The sequence below is a fragment of the Melospiza melodia genome, chromosome 9 (genome assembly GCF_035770615.1).
Source record: "Melospiza melodia melodia isolate bMelMel2 chromosome 9, bMelMel2.pri, whole genome shotgun sequence".
Classification (NCBI taxonomy): Eukaryota; Metazoa; Chordata; class Aves; order Passeriformes; family Passerellidae; genus Melospiza; species Melospiza melodia.
Window position 1 is genome coordinate 32,632,087 of NC_086202.1, and position 12,328 is coordinate 32,644,414.

Genomic DNA, 12,328 nt, shown 5'->3' on the forward strand with positions numbered 1-12,328 from the left:
CTCCCCAGCCCTGCGGCGGGGCGAACCCCCGGCATTTGCCGAAGGGCTCTGACTGCCCCTGGGCACTGAAGCCTCATAGAACGTGTTCTAGAATGCCTTAAAAATGTGTTGAAATGGTTTTTTAAAGTTAATCTTGAGTTTTTCGTGAATTCTGATTTCTCTGAGGATTGTTACTGGAGATATTCAAAGCGGTAAATGCAGTGCCTTGTCATTATTATCATGTCCAGCACAACACAATCGAATTTCTTTAACAGAAATGCTGATAACATTTACCATATGCTATTACACTAACTACAATCTCGAGAAGCTCCCGGTTTGTTAGACAGTTTGCCAAATTCTACATTGTTGTTTCTTTCGGTACAATTGCACTTTAAAAAGTCTTAGTAAATCTATGGTTCCTTAAAATTTGTGGCTACTATGAGTTTTCCTCGATCTTAAATTACATAGGGTCAAAGTATTTGTCACACTTTTCTAATCCCTCCAGTAAATCCATCAGGCCACTATTTCAGCATGCTTGGTTCACATTTTCAGCACCTTTTGATATTAATAGCAGCAGACTAAGCTACATATTGTAGTACCCAGAACTTTTATGGATATTGATTGTTAGTTTGGTTCTGTTTTTTTTTTTTTTTTTAATTTGATTTTAGTGTTCGTAAGACTAGGCAAAGCTATGTCTGAGTAATGTTAAACTATGTTTTATAACTCAATTGAGTTAATTTTGTTAAGAGTCATTTATGTTGAGGTGGATTTCTGTCAGGTTTGAGTGTTGCTGAGTTGGGATGAGATCAAGTTTCAGTCTCCTTCATTTTAAGCCATTTCATGTTCTATTCCAATTTTATTAAGATCAGCTTTTACTCGGTATTAGAGATGTAACTTAAATTCTCTTAAGTTTACCTCTAATTCTACTGCGGTGACATTGAATTACACTGCAATTAATTTTAGGCCCTAAGTTCATTTTGTTTAAATATGTTTCTTCACATTGCAAGATGTGGTTATTTTCTTCTAGAGATAAGAGAGATCCCAGTGAGGCAGCTCTGATGAAACACTGATAAACACCTGCTTTTGGACAGAAGAAGATACAGTTTGTTGGGCCCTTGATCCTCTCACAGATTGCACAGGTGTCAGTGCTGCACTGCCTGACAGGATCATTGATTGTGATCTCTTCTGGTTTATCTCCCACAGATAACACAGGAGAGTGGGTGGTTGTTCCACATTATGGCTGTTATCCATTGTAAGCTGTTCAGTGTTTCATTGTATGGATACAGGAATGCTGGAAGAAAATTGTCTCCAATTCCTGAGACAGTCACTGCTGATAGATTGGTTCCATCATGTGAATTCACTCATTTTTATAACAGGCATTATTCATAAGACTCCCTTACCTTATTTATAACTGGCTTTTCATGAACTTTGACATATCTTTGTGTGACTATCCACAAGACATGGTGTCACTTTGGGCTCTCTCTGTTTTGTTCTCCAGCTGCAGGTGCATCTCTTTGAACAGGGGTTACAGGGCTTGCAAGGGTTGCAGGGTGAAGAGAGAGACAAGGATGTTGAATCCATGTTCAGAAGACTTGATTTATTATTTTATGAGATATATTACATTATTTCTATACTAAGAAGAATAGAGAGAAAAGTTCTCCAAAGCTAGCTAAGCTAAGAATAGAAAAGGAATGAATAACAAAGTTCTGTGTGCAGGCAGAAAGCAAGAACAGCTCTGCCTGAGTGATCAGTAAATCCAAACATCCACAGGAGACCAATCACGAATCCACCTGTTACATTCCACAGCAGCAAATAACCATTGTTTACATTTGTTGCTCAGGCCACAACTTCTCAGAAGGGAGAAAAATCCTAAAGAAAGGATTTTTCACAAAAGATGTCTATGAGAAACAGGCTGTCTGCAGCCATTCCTTGCACTGCCTGCTCAGCCTTTAGTCCCTTCTCTTGCTCCAGCAGGATTGCGGTACCTTCACCCAGGGCTGTCTAATGATGTTCCTGTGTTTTCAGAGTTCCAGGATGAGATTTCTGGGCTCTGTCAAAAGCCTCATCTGAGCTGAGGTCCTGTGGTCTTTCCTGACCCTTTTGTGCCACATCCTCATGGGACAGGGCTGTGACCTGCTGAGGGCAAGGCTGCTCCTGCTCTGTGGCAATCACACACAGCCCCAGGTATTCTCACAGGAGCACTCCAGCAGTTTGCTGTGCTTGGGGTATCTCATAGCTGCTATTATTGAGAGATTTGTTTTTAAGGTATGTGAGGGAGAGCCTCCCAATGGGGGTCTGGGCTCTGGCCAGGCTCTGGCTCTACCTGGTTGGAAAATTGCCAACAAACCCTGATTTTTTCTGCCTCAAAACTCTATTCAACTCTCTTGGACTTGGCAATTTGACCCTATACCAATAGCTGGATCAAAATCAGTTGAAATTAAACCTAAGATGCTGCGAATTGAGGTACAGCTCCATAAAAGCAGAGAGGACGCTGTTATCCCTGTAGATTAATTACACTGAATAAAATTAAATACAACAAGAGTAAACGAGCCGAGTAAGTCAGAACTGACCCAACTCTTGGGTCAGGGGATAAGAGCCGGTTACGGGCTCTTATTTAATCGCGTTCGGTCCCACCGGTGTCCGGTGCTCAGGAATACCGGGAACCATCTCCCGTCGGGGACAGGGGTGACCGGGCCGTCCCGGGGCCCTGCTCGGTGCTGGGGGCAGCGCGGGCGGCAGGCCCGGGAGCGGGGCCGGGGGATCGCGACCGGGACCGCGCTGGGGCTCGGGGCCGCGCCGGGCACCGGGGCAGCGGCGGCCACTCACGGCTGCACCGGTTTCCGCGCGTATCGCGATATCACCCTCAGCGCCGCCGCCCCGCCGCCGCCATGGCGCCGCTCCTCCCCGGGGGCGGAGCGCTTTGGGCCCCGGCGCGATGGAGGCGCTGCGGCGGCCGGCGCTGCCCGAGGACGCGGTGCGCTCCCGCCTGTTCGCGGCGGCGGCGGCGGGCCCGGGCGGCGAGGCGCTGCTGCGGCGCTGCGCTGAGCTGGCCCTGGTGCGCTTGGCCCCGCTCCTGGCCGCCTACGTGTGGCAGCGGCAGCCGTTCCGCCTGCGCTACGTGCCGGGCCGCGGTGAGCCGGGAGCGGGCCGGGAGGCGCGGCGGGAGGAGCGCCCGGAGCGGGGGGACCGTGAGGGGGACCCGGCGGCAAGGAAGCGGGAGCATGTGAGGGAGATCCGGGAGCGTGTGAGGGGAAAGCGGGGGTGTGTGAGGGGTATCTGGAGGTCGTAATCGAGGAGCATCTGAAGGGGAACCCGGGAGCGTGTGAGGGGGACGCGGCGGCCGGGAATCGAGGGCATGTGAGGGAGAATCGCAATCGTTTGAAGGAACCGGCGGCCGGGAACCGGGAGCTTGTGAGGGAGAATCGGGAGAGTGTGAGGGACACCTGGCGGCCGGAACCGGGATCTTTTGAGGGTAATCCGGCGGCCGGGAACCGGCAGTGTGTGAGGGGGAGCTGGGCGGTATGAGGAAGACCCGGTGGCCGGGAACCCGGAGCCTGTGAGGGGGACCCGGCGGGCTCGAACCGGGAACGAGTGAGGGAGAACCGAGGCCATGTGATGGGCTCACGGCGCCGAGAATCGGGATCTTTGGAGGAGAGACTGGCGGCCGGGAACCGAGGACGTGTGAGGGGACCCGGCGGGCTCGAACCGGGAGCGTGTGAGGGGGACCCGGCGGCTTCCCCGACTCTCGGTGTCACAGCACGGGTTAACCCAGTGAGGCATCTGGTGCCACCTCCCTGCTGCAGCCGGGCCGTCCCCGAGCACAGGACACAAGATTCTGTCAGCAGGGTCTGGGATATCCGCAGTGAGGGAGACTCCGCAGCCCGTGTGGACAATCTGTTGCTGGGCACGGCGTTGCTGAGCCGCCTCTCCTCTCTGTGCCCCGTGCAGGCGAGATCCCGGCGCACTTGGGCGGCACCGCGGTGTTCGGGGATAACGTGGAGGATGAGTGGTTCATTGTGTAGCTGCTGCGGGAGATGAGCAGGGAGTTGCCGGGGCTGGCAGCCAGGTAAGGCGGGTGCTGCTGAGCTGCTTTAGTGGGAGGGCTGCCAAGGGGCAGTGCCTGTGCTCTGAAGGTCCTGTCTTACCATGGCCCATCCTTGGAGGTGTTTCCCCATCCCAGACACGTTGGAAGTGTCCAAGGGCAGGTTGGATGGGGCTTGGAGCAGCCTGGGCTAGTGGAAGGTGTGCCTGGCTGTGGCAAGGGTGGTGGAAGCAGGTGTTGGTCTTTAAGGTCCCTTCTAACCTTAGACTTTCTATGCGTTTATGAATATTTAAAAAAATCCCCAGCAGACATGGATTCAGAAGTGTCCCTGAGGGTGGGAAATGCTCAGGGCTGGAGTGCTGCTATCTCTGTAAGGATACAGGCTTTGTCTAGTATAGGTGAAATAATGAGCAGACACCTTCACCTGGATATGGATGGCTGCTAATGGCAATGAATTGAAATGGAAATAATTTATTTGGTCATGAGCAAAAAATTGTTAAATTATTTTTTCCCTACTCCAAGGTTCTTAAAAAGGCTGGAACACAACACCAAAATGGATTGCAAGTGTGTACCTGGAGTGTCAGGCTCATACTTTATTATTGTTTGAGGGAAAAGAGTGAGGGGGTTGAGAACGTTGCATTCAGGGCTTATCTTAGGATCAGGAACCAGCAGAGGTCGCATGTGACACCTGAAATGCTGCTTTTTAATGCCTGGGATGTTCTGAAGCAGTTAGGCTGTGCTGGTTCTCCTGAAGCACTTCTGTAGTTGAAGAGAAACGTGGTGTTATTGTTGTTAAGGAAACAAGATATATTTGATGAAACTTCTTGCAGTTCAGATGGGGATTTTCCAGAATATCAAGAATTTTTCCTAATGTATTTAGAATGACAAAAGTTTATATTTGCTTGGCGATTACAATTTGGAACAAATGTTGTATAGCCTGAGAAGCAATTTATCAGAAAAATCTTTCTAAGATGTATTTTGAATGTGGTCTCAGGCACTGCCTGTAACATGGGTGCCTTCAAAGGCACTCTGGTGAGCTGGAGGGAGTTTGCTGGCTGTCCCCAGCCCAGTCCCGCTGCAGGGAGTGTTTGTTTCTGCTCTGGCTGTTGCAGGTGACTTTCACTCGGTGTTTGTATGCACAGCTGGTGCAGCAGCAGTTTGTTCCAGACAGACGCAGTGGATACACCCTGCCCGCCCCAGCTCATCCTCAGTACAGAGCCTACGAGCTGGGCATGAAGCTGGGAATGATTCCTGGGGCATTTTGGCCTTGGTCCATGCATGTGCAGGGAATGGGTCCTTGTCTGGAGGTTGCCTGCTTGTCCAGAGAAATGTGAGCAAAGTCTGTCCCACCTTGAGAACCTCTTGTTGTTGCATCTTTTGTGTGCAGGCTCATGGCTTTGAAATGTTGTGCTCCAAGAGCAGTAAAGTGGCTCCTGATGCCAAGAGAAAGGTGTTAAGGGGTCCCCTGTGGGAGAGATTCCTCAGGAGCTTGAAGGAGAAGGATTATTTCAAGGTCTGTGATTATTGCAGTGTCTGTGGCTTTTAAACATTGCAGGGAAAATACATGTTAACCCTTGAACTTGTGTGAGGAATTGTAGTGGGGCCAGAGCTTGAATCCTTATCTGGTGTGAAATGAATTAATGTGTTTAAATGTGCAGTTTGTTCCCCTTTGAAAGCAATTTATTTTGGAAATTAAAAAGGAAAAAGCAAGATGTGGGGATTGATTCATTCATCTAAAGCAAGGGGAGAAATACACTTGAGTGAAGAAAACCCCCATGTGTGATTGTGTGAGGTGTAACTGATTTCACTGGATTACATTTCATTTCCACCCCTCTAGAATTCAATATTCTTCAAGATCCATACATAACACCATAGACCTATCTGGGCCCATGCAAGTGTAATTTTCATGTGTGTGTGGTTTTTGTGGGTTCTGGGGGTTCTGGTGAGGTTCTGTGGGTTTTTATTTTAAAAGATGCCTTTGACTACTTCTTTGAAGTTAATAAATGGGACATAAATTGACTACCTACTTGAAGGTTATAATATTGGACAACTTTATTGAGATTTTTAGGTTAATATCCTTTAATATGCTTCAAATACAGGAGTGCCCCTTTGATGTATTGAGTTCCAAGTGTAGATGGCCAAGAGTTTTTAGTTGTTCTGGTTCTCTCAGCATTTCTGTGTGACCAACAGTCACCCTTAGGAAGCCTGGAATTGTTTGGGTTCATGGCTGTGACTTGCATTCAATAGGGAGAAATGGAAGGATCAGCCAAGTACCTGGAGCTGTTGCACATGGCAGAAGATCACTTCCAGCAATCTGTTGCAGTGCCAGAAAGGTGAGAGCTGCTTGAAATTCATGAGTGTCATATACCCTACAAATCCTGTAAGTGACCTTTGAAATCCTTGTTACAAACACCTGAACCCTTTTCTCCACTGCACATTGAACATGGGAGCTGTGGCCAGGACATACAAGTACTAATTCCTCTGGAATGCTCCACTGGGAGAAGTTCTGGCTTGAGTAACTCTTTTATCTTGGTTTTGTGAAATGCTGAGCTCTTCCAAGTCGATTCCAAGTGGTGACTGCAAAGCAATTTTTGCTTGGTTGACTGTAGAAAGTGTAGAAAAGTTTCATTGAAAAGCAGTGCCAGTGAATAATGAATACGGGGTAATCTGTCTCCTTTGCTCAAGGAGCTGGCTGTGGATTTCTCTGGAAGATCAAATACAAAAGCTAAATCACTACAGAAATATCTGAGGCTTTGCCAGCCCATAATATCTTGACTGTTATTTTTTGAGTTTCCAGTCTGTGCTGGTTGGGATCAAGGAATCTTAATATTTACCAAGGCAAATGAAATGTAAAGGAAAAGAGCCTTGGCCAATGCTCTGGGTAGTGCTCTGGTACTTCCCCCAGATTCATTTCCCTTTTTGATGTGTTTGCACAGAAGGAAAATGGAAGAATTCAAGTGAAAACCTGAATGCAGAGCATGTGATCCCATTGATTCCGTTTCAGTAAATTGATTTTGGTTTTTCTTCCAGCTGTGATGAAGTGAGCCCAGGTGATGAAATCCTGGCACTACTACAGACAACCCCCATTGATCTGAAGGAATTGGAGAGAGAAGCAGCTTGTCTTCCTGCAGAGGATGGTGAGCTGGATGGGGAATTATTCCTATTACAGATGGTTATTTGTGGGGGGAGGGGGCAATGCTGACAGCTGTGAAGGGAGAGCAAATCCAGCCTTCCTCAAGACTAAACACTGGATTGGCTCTCCCAGTTTAGAGTAAGCCTTTCTTCCTCCACTGAGTGGCCAAAGGCTTCCCAGTGACTAGAATGGTCTCTCTGAGTTTGAGCTCTGCAAAGCAGAGTTTGTAAGTAGTGACAAGAAATCTGCACTCAGTTCTTCTCAGCCTCTCTCTCCTTTGCTGTGTGTGAGCCAGGACCAGCACAAGAGCTGAACTGCAGAACTGAGCTGCAGGATGGTTGCAGCCCTGTCAGTCAGCTGGTTTGGGCCTGTGGGCCAGCAGGCTTGTGCAGAGTAACAGATCTGTGCTGTGTCCTTGCAGATGACAGCTGGCTGGATATGACACCAGGTGCTCTGGATCAGATGCTGAAGGAGACAAGAAATGAGTCCCTTCCTTCCCCAAATGAGGAGGAGCAAAACTATGACTTGGAAACAGTTGCTGAGAGCATGAAGGCTTTTGTGTCCAAAGTGTCCACGCAGGAAGGAGCAGAAATGCCATGGTAGTAGCACCTGGAGTTTGGCTCTGGTGTGGAATGTTGCACTGTGCTGCAGCCCTGTGCTTGGTTCTGTGATGCAGAGAATCAGAGTTTGAAGGTGCTGTGCTGAGCAGGGCCTGAAGCAAAGGCAGAGCAGTGACCCTGTACTTGCTTTAAATCAGCTTGGTGCCACTCTGGCACTGGTGCAGGTTCAAGTGCTGCAAGCTGAGCTGCTCTCTGTCCCTCAGGTGGATTTTGTGGTCTTCAAATTTTTGCTCTTTTCTGCCAAGAATTCTTCCACTCACTGTTTGTCTCATCCATACAGGCTTCAAACTTCTGAGGACTTTTAAATTCAAATGTCCCAGCTTCAGTCCTGGCTTGAGAGACATCATTATGGCTTGTGCCTGTGTCAGGCTTAGGCAAGCATAGAAGCTTCATTTCTTTAAAAATATTTTTATATTTCAGGTCATCTGATGAATCCCAAGTTACCTTTGATGTGGATTCTTTTACAAAAGCTCTGGACAGAATTTTAGGTGAGATTGCTTCTTTCTTTGAAACAAATGCCAGCACTGATTTCTTTGCTGTTGTACTGACACCAAATCATGTGCAGGGGCAGACTCGGAGGAGCTGGATTCTGATGATGTGGATGAGGAGGAGGAGTTTGGTTTCTCAGATGAGGATGATGAAGAGCTGGATGCTGGGAATGGAAGGCAGGAGCAGAAGGTGTCTCCTGAGGAGCTCGTGGGCAGTCTCAAGGCGTACATGGAGGAGATGGACCGTGAGCTGGCACAGACCAACGTTGGGAAAAGTTTCAGCAGCCACAAGAGAGGGGTGAGTGTGCCTTGGGCTCTGATTTGCAGCAGTAATTTCCAAGCAGGAAATGTGCTGCAAGTGGCCATTCTGAGTACTGGGACTGGAACCTTCCCACGTGCAAGCAAAGTGTGCTGGACCTGCACCATCATGCATTTTTTATAAACTGAAACTTACCTAAGCTTGGAATTTGCCCATCTTTTCCAAGGCTTAGTTTTAGTTTGTTCATCTTTTCCCTGTTTTTAGTAGTAGGGCAAGCAGCTGCAGCTTCACTTGTGAGTTCCTGTAGTAGTTTTCTCCCATAGGAAGCAGAGCCAGGACACAGCAACACTTTGTGTCCTTCTCTTGGAACCTAATCTGGGTAATGGACAGTGGTGATTTTCAGCTGGCATGAGCATTTGGTGTCTTAATTCTTGTCTGTCAGGACTCAGGAGTGTACTGGACTTTGTTGGTTGCACAATTGCTGTTTCTTTTCTCCTGTGGTTTACCCTTTTTTTTCCCCTTAAATCTGCTCCTGCAATTTGATAAAGCTTTCTCTTTGTACTCCCTGCAGGCAAGTTCTGTTGGAGCAGCCCCATGTGAGAGTGCTGGCCCTGACTGTGGAGCTGAGGCTGCTGAGCTGGCAGCCCTGGATGTGGACATGAACCTGGTGGCAAACCTGCTCGAGTCCTACAGTGCCCAGGCTGGCCTGGCAGGGCCCACCTCGAGCATTTTACAGAGCCTGGGGGTGAATTTACCTGAGAGCACAGAGCTCACTGGCAGCTGAGCAAGGCAGGGAGAGCCTTGGCACCAGACATGGCTGCTGGGGAGATGGAGCACAGACACACGAGCAGGATGGGGGAGAAGAGGCCAAAGGTTTGAGTTTGGAGCATTCTGTTCATTATGTGTCACTTCAGCAGAGTGAATTCACCTGCAAAAGCTTCTGTTTGCACACTGTCTTGGGTGGAAATGAGATTTTCCCAGTGCTGACACAATTTCAGAAAACTGAAAAATTATGTCAAATGAATGACCGAAATCTCTGCCCATTTTCTTTTATTACAACACCTCTCTCCCATTTTTCCTTTCAGTGATCCAATTTGCCACGTTTCTAAAATGTCCTTTTACCCATTGCTGAGTGGGTTCAATATCTGGGGAGCAGTTCTTGTTCTGAAAATGCTGCTGCCTTCAGCGGCAGGTGGGGAAATACCACATTGCAGGAAGAGTAATTGGATCAAGTGTGTAAATACTGGCCAGAAGTATTATTTAATTTTATTTCAATAAAAACAAAAATACATCTTGATTTCTGGATTTCTTTGAGGGTATGCATAACTTCCTCGGTGCAGTATCAGTTCTTGGAGTGAAAGTATTTTTGTAATTGTTCATTTTCTGAATGAATTCCATTACTGCTGAATGTTGATATACAGCTACTGCTGGCATGATGGGAGCCCAGGCTGAGCAGTTTGGGGTTTTTTCAGTGAAAATGTGGCTGGAAGGCATGCAGCATGAGGCTTTCATGTGGAAAGAACATTCTATTTTAAATATGAGATCTTAGGTTTCAATGAGTTAAATTTGATATAAAATAGATAAAAATTCTTGATACACAGACAACAGCAGTGCAGCCCTGCTGAGTCCAAATCAGCTTCTTAATTTCTCTTTATTTCATTTTCATTCAGCAATTAATGAGTTGTCCTGCACTGATGTTGTGTAATTCACTTTGTCAGCAGTTCAGGGAGAGCACTGGCAGGTTGGACAGGGATTAGAGATGGACAGGAAGAGCTGGGAAGTGTGAAGAAGGTTAAATTTCAAGGAATTTGGACTGCTGAGAGGTGAGAGACTCAGACAAATCTGTGGTGGAAAAATGGGGTGAACAGAGGCTTTTTTAATTGAGACAACAATAATGAGCAGTTGGTGGTGGAAAGCAGAGGTACTTGAACCTTGGGAAGGGTTGGTGTTTGACCAGGAAAGGTAATTTACTCTGAAAATACATAAAATTCTCCACTGATGAGTAGCTAGATCAAGTTTAGATACTTTAAAGCATAATTGAGTTGAAGAACATGATCACATTGAACTGCTGTGTGGCCTGTGCTATAGAAAAGGTCCAAATAGATGGAGGGGCTCCCTTAGTGCATGAGGAGAACTCCTAAACTGGGTTCAGAACAAAGCTGCTCTTTTGCAAACACTCCAGCTGCTGTTGCTGCTTGGATAATCTGACTTTTCCATCAGTGGGGCTGGGATTTCTCTGGGGCTCTGCTCATCCCAACTCTTTCCATTTGTTCAGCAGCTTCCCAGGGGAGCCCTGCAAGGCTCTGGGAGTGCTCCCAGGAGAGTTTGCCATGGCAGAAGAAGCATTTCCATGCTGCCTCTTCCTCTGCTTTGAGGTAACACACCAGGCATCTCCACTTTTAATTCTGAGAGTGTTTTTAGTGAAGGAAGCCTGATGGAATTATTTAGGGCAGACAAGAGGTGTGTGGTTCCCTTTCAATGGATTTCTGTCCAAGTGTATTCTGGAGTTGTTTAACTGGTTAATTTTCCCTTATAGTCTGTGTTTCACCTGGGGGAATCCCCATTCACCTGCAATGTTGAGGGGATCAGTGGAAAGAAACCCTGCCTTGGCCATTATTTCAGGGCTATCAATGGATGGGGAATCCCCATTTTCTTGCTGAAAGAGATCAGGGAACACCCTTTGTGATGGGATTTTATGGGTTTGAAATGAGAGCAAACCTTCAATTTTCATCATCTTTCAGTTTACATTGACAAGGAATCTCTATGTGCCTTATTTTTGGGGTTGAAATTGGTAGAAAGCCCCACTGATTCCATTGAGGGATTTATATCGAGGGGCCAAAAAAGGCTGGAAAAAAAAGAGACGAAAAAGGGCAGCAAAAAATAAAAGGTGGAAAAAAAGTTGGTAGAAAAGGCGTGGAAGAGAAAGTCTCAAAAACAGTTGGCAAAAAAAGGGCAGAAGTAAAAAATGCAGGGGAATAAAGGGCCAAAAACTGGGGAAAAAGGCAGCAAAAAAAGAGGGGAGGAAGGGCAGAAAAAAGCAGGCAAAAGGGCAGGAAAAATGGGCCGCAGAAAAAGGGAAGAAGGGTTAAAAAATGGAGATGGCATAGTGGTGAAAACGTGGTATTTAAGAAGCAGGAAAGCTCTAGAAAGGTGAAGAGAAAAGGGTGCGAAACATGAGAGGAAAAAGGATGGGAAATATGAGGGGAAAAGAGCAGGACCCCAGAGACACCCCCAGAGCTCAGGACCCCCTCCCCAATGCCACAGACACCCCCAGGTACCCCCAAGAGAGCCCCTGCAAACCCCACAGACCCCTGGGCCTGGATTCCTGCAGGAACACTGGGGAACAACTGGGCTCCTTGCAGCGGGATGGAAACAACGGCCAGGGCTGGGAATGTGTGCCCACTGTGCTGCCAGGCTGGCAGTCAGCTGGGTGGGGCCGTGCCATGGCAAAGGCTCCTGAACAGCTGCCAGGTTTGTGGGCTGCAGCTGGAGCTGAGAAGCAAAGGGATTAGTCCAGGCAGGAGAACATCCCATCGTGGGGCACTGCTGCAAAGTGGGCATGTTTGGAACAGAGCCTCTCCTTCAGCAGGCCAACGCTGCCAGATGGAAATTGCCAAGGGCACGAGGCTGGCAAGTGAAGAGCAGAGCTGCTGTGAAGGGAGAGCTCAGTTCATTCAGAGAGATCACACAGGTCACTTGAGTGCAGGTAGGAAGCAGAAAATGAGAGATTTCCAGTAAAACTTTTGTAGTTTGGTGGAGACAAGGAGTCGTGCTACCCAATGGCTGTAGGGATGGTGATCTAAATTA

At 47.7% G+C, this 12,328-nt stretch overlaps 1 protein-coding gene across 1 annotated transcript; it reads left to right on the plus strand.

Annotated features, from left to right (window-relative positions):
• Positions 1 to 2,914: 2,914 nt before the first annotated feature.
• LOC134422275 (protein ecdysoneless homolog) lies at positions 2,915 to 9,818 on the plus strand. Its single transcript, XM_063164265.1, is given in 11 exon segments — positions 2,915 to 3,110; positions 3,928 to 4,045; positions 4,160 to 4,184; positions 5,134 to 5,301; positions 5,409 to 5,534; positions 6,269 to 6,354; positions 7,052 to 7,158; positions 7,576 to 7,753; positions 8,195 to 8,262; positions 8,340 to 8,560; positions 9,093 to 9,818. Coding segments are annotated over 11 exon segments (1,506 nt in total). The 3' UTR covers positions 9,306 to 9,818.
• Positions 9,819 to 12,328: the final 2,510 nt, after the last annotated feature.